The sequence below is a fragment of the Gouania willdenowi genome, chromosome 3, assembly GCF_900634775.1.
Source record: "Gouania willdenowi chromosome 3, fGouWil2.1, whole genome shotgun sequence".
Taxonomy (NCBI): domain Eukaryota; kingdom Metazoa; phylum Chordata; class Actinopteri; order Blenniiformes; family Gobiesocidae; genus Gouania; species Gouania willdenowi.
The window spans coordinates 36,954,010-36,968,313 of NC_041046.1; the positions used below are offsets into that span (position 1 = coordinate 36,954,010).

At 36.1% G+C, this 14,304-nt stretch overlaps 2 protein-coding genes across 3 annotated transcripts in view; one reads left to right on the forward strand and one right to left on the reverse strand.

Annotated features, from left to right (window-relative positions):
• The window catches only part of homer2 (homer scaffold protein 2), a 41,817-nt gene extending 38,486 nt beyond the window's left edge, over positions 1-3,331 (reverse strand). The window contains exon 1 of the mRNA XM_028474168.1: positions 2,943-3,331. Within this exon, the coding sequence (XP_028329969.1) occupies positions 2,943-2,947 (5 nt within the window). The 5' untranslated portion in view covers positions 2,948-3,331. The remainder of the gene's footprint in view (positions 1-2,942) is intronic.
• Positions 3,332-4,767: 1,436 nt separating this feature from the next.
• LOC114459659 (RNA guanine-N7 methyltransferase activating subunit-like) lies at positions 4,768-8,363 on the forward strand. 2 transcript variants are annotated; one of them, XM_028441858.1, is made up of 3 exons: positions 4,768-4,864; positions 5,050-5,220; positions 7,523-8,363. In XM_028441858.1, exons 2-3 carry the CDS (start codon positions 5,051-5,053, stop codon positions 7,833-7,835), a joined length of 483 nt encoding a protein of 160 aa, XP_028297659.1. In that variant the 5' UTR covers positions 4,768-4,864; position 5,050; the 3' UTR covers positions 7,836-8,363. The 2 variants fall into 2 exon arrangements, with proteins under 2 accessions (XP_028297659.1, XP_028297662.1); XM_028441861.1 differs by having other exon boundaries at positions 4,795-4,923.
• Positions 8,364-14,304: the final 5,941 nt, after the last annotated feature.

Below are 14,304 nucleotides of genomic sequence, written 5' to 3' on the forward strand. Positions count from 1 at the left end.
TCACACTTGCAAGACCTTCAATCACCCATTTTCTGGTGCAAAACAACATGTAAATGAGTAATATTGACCCAAAATATGCATAAGACATATTTCCGCATCATGTTGGGTCCATTTCAGAACATGAGTTCAGTTTTCCAAAATCACTGAAAACCGGAGGCCCTACACAACACTAACACGCCCCTGCTAGCCCAGAATGTTAGGTGACCAATAAGGGTTAAGGCAGGCATGGGAGGAGGATGAACTCGTGGACAAACAACCTTTAATCAAATAATTGTACATAAAAATGTGTACAACTTCAGAAAAAACAGGTTTTGTTGCGACTGAACACAATGGAAGTATGACGTCGACCATGACGTAAGACGGTTACTAAGCTACAGTACACACACAAACTGTTGTAGACAACCAGATGTTTTACAGACTTGTTACAAGAAAGAAAAGCTTCGACAGTTCCATAAGTTCAGATTTTAAATGTGTCAATCATGTCAATGAGACAAAATCATAGAAATGTTGGAGAAGGAGACCTACTAATAATCTTTCCAGTTATCCTAACCAACCAGTTTAAAGAACATTTGACAAACATAGGTTTCTGAACAAAAACGATCAGCTGTCCACTGACATTAGCCATCAATGACTCAAGTCCTGGCACTGTTTGCGTTCGCCTCTTTCTGACTTTTACGCTTGTGCTGATGATCCAATGGGCCAATTATGACACATCCCAACTGGCTTCTTACAAACCAGCTTAGCAAGTGCTCAACAACCCGTGAGAGCGAGTAGGGAGTGTTGAACTGGTTTCTAACTAACAGAAATATGTGTATTGAGAAAAAGAAAGCAGTGGACGTTCCACTTTTCAGTTTCAACGTGGACACAGACCAAATTGATTGCTACATTTCAAACAGAATCTGTTACTTCTCGCCACACAAACTTCTTTACAGTTTAGGGTTGATTTTAAGTAATATATACACGTGTTCACCCCACACCTACTGTATGAATCTGATCAACCACACAAAGAAGGTTGTTCAAGCCTTGATTTCTGTGCAATATCCCCCTGACTGGGCATAAGATCCACTTCACAATCCACATTTTGATGTATTTTGGGTTCACAATCAGACAAACAGACAGGGGTGTGAATCTGTAGATGGGGAATCTAGTCCATAGGGTAAGTTGGAATAGACTCTAGCACTACATGAACAATATAAAATCAAAAAGAAGATGAATGGGTTTCCCTCTTTGACCAGAGTGACAGTTCAAAGTCCTTCAAACAGAAAATGTTCAAGACAAAATTAAAATAATAAAACACGACTAAACATCTCGCTCAGGAATTGCAGCATGTGTCAATTTCATTTTTAAAAAGAGATCAGTCAAGTGTTGAGTTGCTTAAAATATGTAGATTAAATGAGAGCTGGCGATTGCATAACTGTGGCATTGAGCCACAGATTCAGGCAGCACACACTATGAAGGCAAAATAATGCAGTGTAGCTGGTAAACTACTGTGGGAGTACACATACAGCCACAGTCTCTTCTTTTACATAGTTGGCAGTGTTGACTCTGACACCTCCGTATCATAACCCACTCAGAAGCATTATCGCACAAATAAGGAAGGACTGCTGGAACATCAACAAAAAACACACCAAAATCCCCATAAATAACCATCCATCCATTTTCTGACCCTCTTGTTCCTGTTTTTAGGGGTCTGCTGGTGCCTATCTCCAGCTCTCAATGGGCATTAGGTGGGGGTACACCCTGGACAGGGTGCCAGTCCATCGCAGAGCAGATACACAAGCACATTTACTCCTACGGGCAATCTATAGACTCCAATCAACCTAACTGTCATGATTTTGGATTGTGGGAGGAAGCCGGAGTACCCGGAGTGAACCATCTCAGCACGGGCAGAACATGCAAACTCCACACAGAAAGGACCCAAGTAGGGCTGGACGATATGGACCAAAAGTAGTATCTCAATAAAGCCTAACCAGCTAACCAGAAAGACAAATCTGGGTAAAATGTGCTAATGAAAATGCCATACAGGCACATTTATCAATAAACAGCTGCACAATATGTTCCACTTTTGGCTTTTTCTCCTCTAAGGGACAGCACGTGTGAGTGAGTTCTGTAGAGAAACTTGTTTAGGAGACGGTCTAGGTTAGGATGCACTCAGCGATCCACTTAACTATGCTTTTCATGATGTTCTGAGAAGTAGCAAAAGCAGCGACTCCTAAAACAAGTATTTTAATACAAAATAAATTATAAAATTATATCAGAAATACGTAAAAAATTGTAAAGGACATTGTTTGACTGTACTCTATCGATAACATAAAATACTTGTATGATGTTATTTGTACTGTGTGATTGGATAAATAAATAAATAAAAAGTTCAAAAATGATAGATATATGGCAATAATGTTGTTTTCTATATCGCCATATATTGGCCAGCCCTAGACCTTAGTGTCCACCTCAGGGATTGAACACAGAACCTTCTTGCTGTGAGGTGAACGCTAACCACTAAGCCACCATGCGCCCCCATAAATGTCTAATTAAATCATATTCATATAATTTACATTTATTTAATAAGAAATGGATGGTTTCCAACCTTTTTTTTTTTTAGACATTTTCCCCCATTTCTAATATTTGCTGTTTTATGTCTGTGTCAGCAGTTCTCTGGATGTCTCTCCTGAGCTCCAAAGCATCAGCAACTATTTGGTATTGCTGGGATTTCAGCCACTTCATCATTTCAGCTGGTCTAAAAGATTATTATGGTAATTAAAGAGGGCAGCGTGAGAATAATCACTAAAAATAACAATAATAATGATACAATCTGGAGATAAAACTGAGTTTGTTATGGAGACAGAGCAGTCACATGTATGATAAGAAGGTGGCAGGTGAATGAGAGAGTGCAGTGTAGTGTGTAGGCATTCAGCTGTCACTAGGATTAGGATACTACTCACCCCATTGCCTCGGACTTGAGGAACAACCCCTGTTTCTCCGCTGGGTTTAATAATAAATAATTAAAATTAATGATGATAATGAGTCGGTCAAAGTCCGCAGAGGGTCAGTGGTCCACAGACTGAGTTCATAGCCCGTTTATCCGCCTCGAACAGTCCAGCCGCCGCTCACAGACGAAGTGAATCAGTAAAAGTCGATAAAACGCGAGTCCAAACAGGACAATTTGTCTCCTTGTCCTCGTTTGTTTGGCCGTGGAAACACAAAGAAAGCAGAGGCGGATGGATGAAGTTATACTGAGGCTCGCCCCGGCGGCTCCGCACTAGGAGTTAGTTCGTCCCCGGTGGATTGTGTGGAAATGAAATGGAATGAAATGAAGTGAAATGAAGGGCGGCAGCAGCGACACGAAGCGGCTTCAGGAGGTTCACCCACGGCCGCACGCGCACGCACACACACGCGCACGCACGCACGCACACACGCACACACACAGGTACAGGTACTGGTTTTACACAAAGCCGTTCACATGATAATCACATTATTAACCCCACACACTGCTGCACTTACATGTCCTCAGACTCTGTTGGTTTCCAGCATGTATCCCTGGTAGAAGGTGATTTTATTTTTACCCTGATGGCAAATACATGCAATTTATTTACACCAGCTTAGAGCTCAAAATGTACTGATATCTACATTATTATTATTATTATTTTACAAATGAAGGGCTGTTACTGCTACCAGTCTGACAGTGAGCTGACATTTTAATGGCAACCCCCGTTAATTAGTCACTATCGCAGGTGTGCGCACTTTTCCACCCAGTTTGTATACAAATGTAGGTAAATGCAGTTTGATGGTTGGTTATTATATACAATAAGATATTCCTATGGAGGTAGATTTGTGTCTTTGTTGTTCAATAAATAAATATTTTAATTAAAAAAAAGTATACTTTTAAGAAAATTCTTTTTCTTTTTTTGCATTTGAACACTTTTTTCTTTGATTAAAAACATTGATTTTTTTTTTTAAAAAAAATTAAAACACAAATTACTGAATAATAAAGACACAAATTACCTCCATATATTCTTCAATCAAAGAATAAATAAACAAAATATTTATTAATTCCTTCCCACTTTGTGTTGCTAAACGTTAATGGCAACTACAAAACCTTCTGGTTCCATAAATGGCAAAAAATAAATAATTGTGTCTATATATATGAGGGCAGTATTATTATTATTATTATTATTATTATTATTATTATTATTATTATTATTATTATTATTACATACTAATTGCCTATGAACGTTCTTAGTGATTCTCTGTGAGGTAAGTGGACATTAATATTTTATCAAAATACAAAAACTTACTACTTTTGACCTTTTTTTCTCGTCAGAAATAAAAGTCAATTTTCCTTCTTTTTTTTCTCTACTAGAATTTTTCTGTCCAATATGAAACTTTAACAAATGTTCCCTGCCTGAAGTGTCATAAATTACTGTTTAATTTTGCTAAAGTTATTTAGATTTGGTGTTTCCGTGTTAACACTGAAGAAATTGAGCATTTAATTAGTTTAACTTTTGTTTTTAGGTATGATTTTTTTTTGCATCACAATTTGAATAATGGGGTGCAAAATGTGAATTTGTGGCGGAGAATGTTACAAAAAGGTTTATGGTTCTTCCATAGAAGGGTCAACATTTAATTAATGGTTTCAGGACACTGAATTGAGTAAACTACATTCATGTGAGGATTAATAATATGTAAATACTGACATGTTGACTGTCAGTGCGGAACCATTCATTCACAGGCGGAACCAATTATTCACAGCTAACATTTTGGTGGGACGGAATTATTCGACGTACTCATCCGGATGTTTCCGGTGCAGCAGAGTAGTGGAAATTTGACGTGAAGACATTTTCAATAACTTTCTCTTCGTGTTAATGTAAGTTTTTAAATCCATACTTGGACGATTTTTACTGCGTTGTTTCCGTTGGTAATAATGTACGTTTCACTGCTTTTTCGTATTGTTTTAATAGTTAAGTTGAGGAAAATACAAACCTCTGTGTGGAAAATATGTAAATTAATATTATAAATGACAGGATTTTGACTCCTTGTGTTGGCTTGCAGAATGACTGAGTCTAAGGAAAACACGCAGAGCTACGAGGAGATGTTTGCTAAAAGGTTCACGGCAGAGGATGAAGAATACCAGAAGTACGTAAACCGTCCGACTGACCCTCCCCCCATCGTGGAAAACTGGAGGGGCCGTGGAGGTGGAAATCACCGGGGCAGGGATTACAGGTAAAGTCCACTTAGATTTACAGAGGATAAAACTGTCTGGCACAAATGTAATAATTGAAATAAGCATTTAAAAATTAAGGGAGAAATGTGTAGGAGTGTAAATAGTTATTACTACTCATAAACAGGAAGTAAACATAGAGGTTTAAAAAATATGAATAATAATGATGTCTAGATAGTGAGATTTCTTTTACTGGTTAGTCAGAGGACAATTAATGATCTTAATTTTAAACGCAGAACGCTAAATGCACTTTAACACTACAGCAGTGGTTCCCAACCAGGGGTATGTGTACCCTTAGGGGTACTTCAACACCCCTCAGGGGGTACACAGAAACAATTGTCAATTTATTTTTCTAAAACTTTTAGACAAATTTCCTCTTGCTCACAGACATTTTCCTTTTCTATCTATAATACATTGATGGGGCAACTCTTTAAAATAAATTTTTAAAAAAAGGTGAAGATCAACACCTAAAACGGTCAAAACCTCAGCAAAATATGAGTGAAGCATTCAGACCAGTCTTCTGACACATTAACAAAATAAAGGGGTACTCGCCTTTATCGACAGAAAATTCAAGAAGTAAATTGGACAAAAAAGGTTGGGATACACTGCACTACCCGACCAGTATCACGGATATGCATTGCACCTTTTCATGGCCCCTCATTGAAACTAAAATGCATTATAATGTACAAATATTTATACAATACAGACAACCCCCAGTGCTATTCGTACGTGGTCGATGACGTTACAGGAAGTCATGTGACCATTCTGTACAGACAAAAAAAATGGCTGAACAAGCGATACACGTACAAATTCATGGTGGCAAGAAATTCAAGTCCACTTCAGAAGGTTAGGGTTAGTTAGTGCGTAACGTAGCTTAGGAATTTACATATTAATAGCAACGATAAGTACTGGCCAATGAGGGGCACTACGATTCATAAATACTTAGCATGTCCGTAACGTACTTTAAGAATCTCCGTATTACCACCAAACAGAAGTACGTAGCGTCTTAGTCATGTGACCTATCACGTTACCGTTACTGGCCAATGAGGGGCGCTACGTATGGGTAGAATGTCAGTATATTGATGCAACCATTTTTTTTCTGTTCTTACGTTGAATAGAATCTTGATTTATTTTTTTAAATTTTTTTATGGACCCCAGATATATTAGCAATGGGGATCCAATCAATGAATAAACAAAACACATGCCCTTTTAAGGTTTTAAATTACTGTTGTGTTTATATGATGTGTTTTGTTATACTGTCAAGTACTTTTTTAAACATTAAGTTGGATAAAAATTCAATTCAACTTTATTTGTATAGCGCAATTTACAACAAAGTCATCTCAATGCGCTTATCAAAATATGGCTACATTGGTTACATGATTTTTCACAGAGGACAGATAGACAAAAACATTGTTTGATGAAGTGAAACAGTATGTTATACAGTTTAACATTAACTATTAACTATCACTCTCTAAAAAAAAAGGGCCTAGTTTGGTTTTTGCCTTTTTTATCTCTTCCTCCCCATCGTTGTTATCCCATTTCTCATCTACATAAGGGGCTGCAGTTCTCCCGTTCCTGTGCTCCCATGTATTGTCTTTTCATGTTTTCTTGGACGGGATGAAATTGAAATGTAATTTTGTTGCTCTGTAACATGTGCAATGACAAATAAACTCAACTCTAACTCTAAACTATCAAAGGCTGATCTCCAAACTGTGAACACTTGGTTGCTACAAACGTTGATAGGATTTTTTTTGATCCAACTCACTTGAGAATAAATATGGCTGTGTGTGAAGTTCAACTACAATAGGTTTATTAGGCCTTAGTAGTGAATCTTGTGCTCGCTCCTTTTCCTATTAAATCATTTAAAGACAACAATAAAAAGACGTTCTAACATTTTCTTAGATACTTTTTTTACACAGAAAATGCATCATTTGAAAATAAACATACAATCAACATCAATAACTCAGCCATTTGAACAAAGAAAAGTCCTTTAAAAAGTTAAAAAAAAAATGGTAGTAATGCATTTACTTCTCTAGTCTAGAGGGTTGTTTGGCCTTTTGTCTTCCGGTGTGTTTTTGTGTTTTGATTGAATATAAATTGCTTTGGAAAGTGTATTTTTTTCTTCTGTGCTCTGCAGTTTAAATAAAATCTATATTTCTGTCTTGGGAATCAGACATTTATGAAAGAATCAGACCAGATGACTAGTTTCCCTTTGTTGCTCTACTGTCATCAAGACTATCCAATCAATTTAATAGAAAAGGCTGTTTTCTCATGTGTGTATTCTGAAATTGTGTTTTTCTCAAGGTACCGTGACCGTCATGGACAGGGACGCCATGAAGGCCATGGAGGCTACAGCCGACGAGGAGGCAGAGATTGGGGAGGGGATCGGGCCTGGAGAGGAAACTACCGAGGACAACAGCAGCAGAGCGGCTACGACAGGGACAGACATGACAAGGACAGACACGACAAGGACGGCTACGACAGGGACAGACACGACAAGGACGGCTACGACAGGGACAGGCAGTGGGGTCACGGAAGCGGGTATCAGTCAGGGCATCGAAGCTCCAACCAGGGACACAGCTCCGACCATCAGAGATTCCCCAAAGACTGCTACTGAATGCTGAGCTCAACTCCACACACTCACAGTATCACATGGATCCATTCAGCACACGTCAGTGGACTTTAGTAAACTTCTCATTCACACACACACTGGAACCTCTTATGTGTATTTATCCATGGTCTCCTGTATCTCGTCACTTTCTGAATATTTCTGCATGAACCAGTTTTCACACACCAGCACTGAGGTAAAAAAAAAACAACCCAATAGATGTATTTCTGTGTTAATTGTCCCAGTTAATTATTGCATTATTTTAGGCAAACATCAGGGGACTTTTTGATTTTTTTTTTTTTTTTTTTTCTGCTTGTATTGATGTTACATTGCTTTATTAATTTTGATACCAGCCTGTTGTACAGAGAATAGTACAAACAGTGTTGTAACTTACAGTGAAGCTGTGTTGACAATGTAAAATGGTGAAGAAGTATCATGTGCATAAGTTACTCAACTGTCAATGGATTTGTTTTCTTTTCTTCTAGTTTGTAGTTTTATGGTTTGGTTATTTTACAAGAAAAAACTTTTTTGACTGATTGTCCATAGAGTTATTTCTGCTTCCTGTGTTGATCCAGGGATAGACTGAAATAGGCTTAACCCTGACCTGATGAGTGATAATTAAAGATGTTTTAAGATTTTTACAGGACTGGACACATCTACCAAATTAATGGTTTATTCTCTATTTTGTTTCTCTCCTTTGTTTTCTTTTTTGCTCTTTCAGATTGACTTGCCCTGTGTTCCACAATAAAGCAGTGTGGCTCATATAAAATGATTTTATTGCCTTGTTTATTGCAGTGGTTTATCACTGCTGATAAGATGGAGGGTTACAAATAAAGATCAAACAGTATTGCCTCCTCACGCTGCCTCTCACTGTTAAGTATTAACAAAAAGTGGAAAAATAATTGGTTCTTCTGTGTTTGCTTTAAATACAAGGTTGGTGTTACTGGAAGATGAATCTATGTATGTTACGGATATATTTTTATTTTATTTCAGACCAATTCGCTCCATATAAAAATGGTATAAACAACAATAAATACAATATTCATAGCGCATATAGTTAAAACACAAACACTACCACCAATCAGGGCTGGGGTCAATTATAATTGTAATCGCATAATTGATAATTCATTACAATTATGACATAATTGTAGTTGTAATTGTAATTTTAAAAATCTGTTGCTGTCGTAATTGTAAATAAATTGTACTTGAGTTTAGATAATTGACTTTGTAATTGCCATGAAAATTCTATAAAAAAATAATTGTCATTTATAATTTAAGGCTAAACTGCGGAACCATGTTATAGTTCTATGTACAGTTCTAAATATTCATTATTAAAATGTGTTTCATATCAATCTTTTCCACATTTTACCATTAAATAAAAATAAAAAAATCGAGGGGTATATTGACACAAAAAATATTAAAACCTATATTTTTGTTGATTAAGAAGCCTAACAAGCTAAACAAGAGATAGGAAATAAATTAGAGGTTATATAATTGTTTCTAGTGTATTTTACAGCTGATTTAGAACCTGTTATCATAAGAGATGCTAACAGAAAGCTAATGCAAAAGAGTTTTTTTCTGTAAATACCTCTATAATTATTGAATATATATATATATGACTGGTGAAAAAAGAAAAATTTAAAATATAAAAACTAGTGGTATGAAAATCTTCCATTGAGAAAGCTGACGTTTTTAAATCATGTAAAACATGGATAAACTCTTCTCACTTAAACGTCTAAAATGAGCAACTGGCCGTCCGGGGGCTACATGCAGCCCTCGGTCTATTTTTATGCGGTACCCAAAATGATGACAGAAAAATACACAAAACAAAAGCAAGAATACATTATAAAATACAAAGAATTACAACATTGCAGGAAAATACAGTAAAAGACAAGAAAAACACAAAAAGACTCCAAAAACACACAAAACTACTACAAAAATGACAACAAAAGGACAAAAAGACAAGAAAAAAGTTACGCTGCAAACTCACAGTACTACAAACTAGCAAAACAACAAAAAATACACAATGACGCCAAAAAACATACATTTTACAGGTAAAATGCACAAAAGGACAACAGAAATGCACAAAATAAAATAATTACATGCAAGACAACAACAAACATAAAAAAATACTCAAAAAACTGTGTTCTTTCCTGTGTTAATGCTCACATTTTTGTGGCCCCCGCTGTAATAGAAGTAACCCACCTGTGGTCTAAAATGTGAAAAAGCTGTTTGACTGTCAGCCCAAACACACAAAAGGTCACATAGAGGCTGGAAGATTGATGAGTTTCATTTTGGCTGTTGCCTGGCTCTGCGTTGCTGTGAAAAATGTTATTTTTTTCCTCTGAGCACTAACACTTCCTCACCTGCTACACCTTCCAATGCAGGAGCTCTTATTCCTACAAAAGCCACAAACATGTACTTTAAGATTTATTTTTAAAACACAGGAAATAAAATAGTGATTTCATATCTGATTGACAATTATTACATCATATATATTCCTTCATGTACTATATCTGCCAGCAGGCTTCCAAATCAAATCTTTCTGTGAGCCACACAGGGGTTGATTGAGTATGAGCTATAATAGACACACTAAATCAGGGATGGAACACTTTCACAGCGGGGGCCACAAAACTATGATTGTCTGATAAGAGGGCTTCATCACCAACATTCATGTCACCATTTAGAAAAATGACAATTTTCAGCATAAATACACGAAAGATTTTTGTGTTTCTGTTGTTTTGTGTATTATGATACATTTTGTGTATTTTTGTTGTCTTTTTTGGGGTTTTTTCTGGGTATGATTTCTGTATTTTTTGTAGTCATTGTGTGTAATTTTGTGTATTTTTGTAATCTTTTATGTGTTTTTCTGTAATTTTGTTGTTTTGTGTGTTATGAGACATTTTGCGTATTTTTTTAGGAGGGACTTTGGTGTGATTTGTGTTTTTTTTGTAGTTGTCATTTGGTATTTTTTCTGTATTTTTTGTATTCACTTTGTGTGCTTTTGGAGTAATTCTGTGTAAATTAATGTAATCCTTTTGTGTATTTCTGTAATTCTGTGTGCCTCATGCTATTTTTGCTGTCATTTTGTGTTTTTGGATTAATCTGTGTTTTGTGTAGTTTTAATTGTCCTTTTGGGTGTTTTTCTTTTTGGTTAATTTATTGTCCTTTTGTGTATATTTTTGTAATTTTTACATGTTTATTTTTGCTATTGTGTTGTTGTGTTTTTCTTTTTGGTTAATTTATTGTCCTTTCGTGTATATTTTTGTAATTTTTACATGTTTATTTTGTGTATTTTTGCTATTGTGTTGTGTTTTTCTTTTTGGTTAATTTATTGTCCTTTTGTGTATATTTTTCAATTTTTTACATGTTTATTTTGTGTATTTTTGCTATTGTGTTGTTGTGTTTTTGTGTAATTTTGTGTATTTGCTTTGGTGCTGCTCAAAATCAGACCGGCCGCAAGCTGCTCATGTGTGCACCATATACTTGTACATAAGGAACAAACGTTTTCAAAGAAAGCCCAGAAGAAGCTTGTCTTTAATAGTTATGGCTATGAATAGCAGTTAAAATATTAATGTGTATAATTAATGCATTAGTGTGACATGCACATGTTGCTCATTGCCTTCATATTAAGATCTATCTACATGTGCATTTCAGTCCATTTCCCACATAGTTAAAGATGATGCTTTGTTGTTTAACAAACATGTATTTTCTCTTTGTTTCCACACAGTCTGAATGCCCCTCAGTGGTTTCAATTTATACACAGGATGAGGTTAACAGTTCACTTGGACTTTAGCAGTGCAATCAGCTGTGATGATAAGGGAGGAGGAGGAGGAGGGAGGAGTTTAGGGCAAAAAAAAAAAAAAATAAAAATGTGGAGGTGGGGTTTAAAGTGACATCACACTGCCATCCACACTGTTAATCTTTAGTGGAAGCAATAGGAATTTAAAAAAATAAAATAAGGGACACTAAATTGTAATACCAGCATTTTGGTGACAGAGACAAAGGAGGAGGTGGAGGATCCTCCCCTGAGTGGGCGCAGATGCCTCATGGTATGAACAAATGTATTTCTCAGCACGTCAAGCTGTTACTGTAAAGGCCAGCTGATGCCATGCCAGTAAGGATAAGGGCTTCACTATTAATATTTTGTTTCTACACACTATGTGCTGCATTAGGCTGTAGAAGCATTACTTACTAATTGTACATTATTATAGACAGCTTTAAAATAGATAGGAACAGACGCATTAATGCACACGTATCGATCAATGGACAACGCTTGAAACGGTAAAACGATGCTTCTTTAAAACGAACAACTGTCCAGCAAGAAAACAAGATGGAGAACATAAACTCTGTATATTATACGCATCAGCATTAGGCTTTATTAATGTTCAAAAGCTAATATTGATATACTGTACTTGATTTGTTTCTAATCTTCACTTGGCGACAAAAACTAGCTCAGACGTCACCATGTCAGTGTGGACCGTTGGCTGCCAAAGAGCCTCCATAAGTTAGTCATTGCTCTGATGGCATTAAAAAGTTGATCTCATATTTTTCATTTTAATTAATAATTTAATTAAATAATCAATGTGTAGCCAATCATTAGTGCTTCATTCGTCATTCATTCTTGGTTTGTTTGTAATGGAATCGTGGTTCATTCATGGTTTGGTTTCGGTCCATTTGTTCATGGGTTGTGGTTAGTTTTGTGCTTCATTCGTGCTTCGTTTTTGGTTCATTCACGATTAGTTTGTGGACCATTCATGGGTTTTCTTGTGGTTTGTTATTTGTATGTGTTTTTTTTCATGGTTCAATCATGCTTCATCTGTGCTTCATAGTTCATTCAAGGTTTGTTTGTTTGTTTGTTCTTTTGTCTTTCGTTCATATTATGTTCGTGGTTCATTCATTTGTGCTTCATTCGTGGTTCTTCATGGTTTCATGCTTTGATTGTGCTTCGTTGTACATTCATATTCATACCTCATTGGTCATTTCATCATGGTTTGTTCATGCTTCATTTGAACGACAGTTAAGAGTTCTACTCTAGAGAGAAAGTTACAAAAAAAATAGTATATTTCTGAAATGTTTTAGTTTAAAGCTGATATCAGGAGTTTCTGAGAAATCTACATTTATCTATGATTCTTTTAAAATGCAAAAAAATACCTAACTAGTCTTTTACTATGGTCTACTGCCAGTGGTCATTCATATACATTAATGTATATAAGTCCCTCCTTCGTCCTATAGACCCCTATACAAATGGAAACGCTCGCCGAGTACGCCCAGCCAATAGGCTTTGACTTCCTGTTTTTGAGACTGTCAATCAAAGTGAATGTGTAACTGTGCACGGAAACAAGGCCATGTGTCACAACAGCAAACAGGTAAATATGATTGTGACTCTTATCTGACCCATAAACCTATATCAATGAGACCCGATGCCACCTTGTTATGTTCCGCAATGCGCGTGCAGAAAAGTAGAGGCAGTGGAAGGAAGTGAGGCTGTTTAGGGCGGGACATCGAGACGTCACTCAGAAACTCTGGCTATCAGCTTTAAGTTCAATTGAAAATTTACATAAATGGTTCAATACATTTTAAAAAAATTTCATCATAGATGGATATATTTAGCCCGTCCGCCTCACAGCGAGAAGGTTCTGGGTTCAAGCCCCGGGGTGGACACTTGGGTCCTTTCTGTGTGGAGTTTGCATGTTCTCCCCGTGCTTACATGGGCTTCCTCCCACAATCCAAAAACATGACTGATGGGTTGATTGGAGTCTCTACATTGGCCATAGGAGTGAATGTGAGTGTTTGCACCAGCAGACCCCCTGTGTCCCTGAAAAAAAGGAACAAGCTGGTCAGAAAATGGATGAATAGAGGAATACATTGACTGATTTGTATGTGGTGCTTTACAAAAAAAAATGTAACTAAATTTTGCTTTGTTTTTTTTTATCTGACGAGACGCACTTCAGTTCTGTATCTTTAATGATATCTTATCAATAAATGAATGAATTGATACAAACTAACTATGCAAAGGTGAAAGTAACAGATTACAATTAGGCTACTCAAGTTACTGTAATTGAGTTTTTTTTATGGATACTTGTACCTTTTTGAGTATATTTCTAAAACAGTTATTTTACTTGTACATTTTAAAAGGAGTCAAGTAATTTATTACATTTTTACACCCAACTGTTACTGAGTAAATTATTATTTTATGTGTTTGCTTTTTGATTTCCTTTTCATGGTATTGAATGGTATTACATAATCCATGTACTATTAATTAATATTAATGAATGTTGTTTGTCGTGCCATTTCCAATCAACGCCCAGCTACTTTCTTTGGTTCAGGTTTCTACATATTATGCTGTTACTCACATGGCACATTTGGTGCAGCACTATTTTAGAGTTCAGAAATTTAGCTAAACCTAGTGCTTGAGAATTATTCTATTTTTTCTTGAATTGAATCCATTGTTATTTATTCATTTTTTAAAATTGTA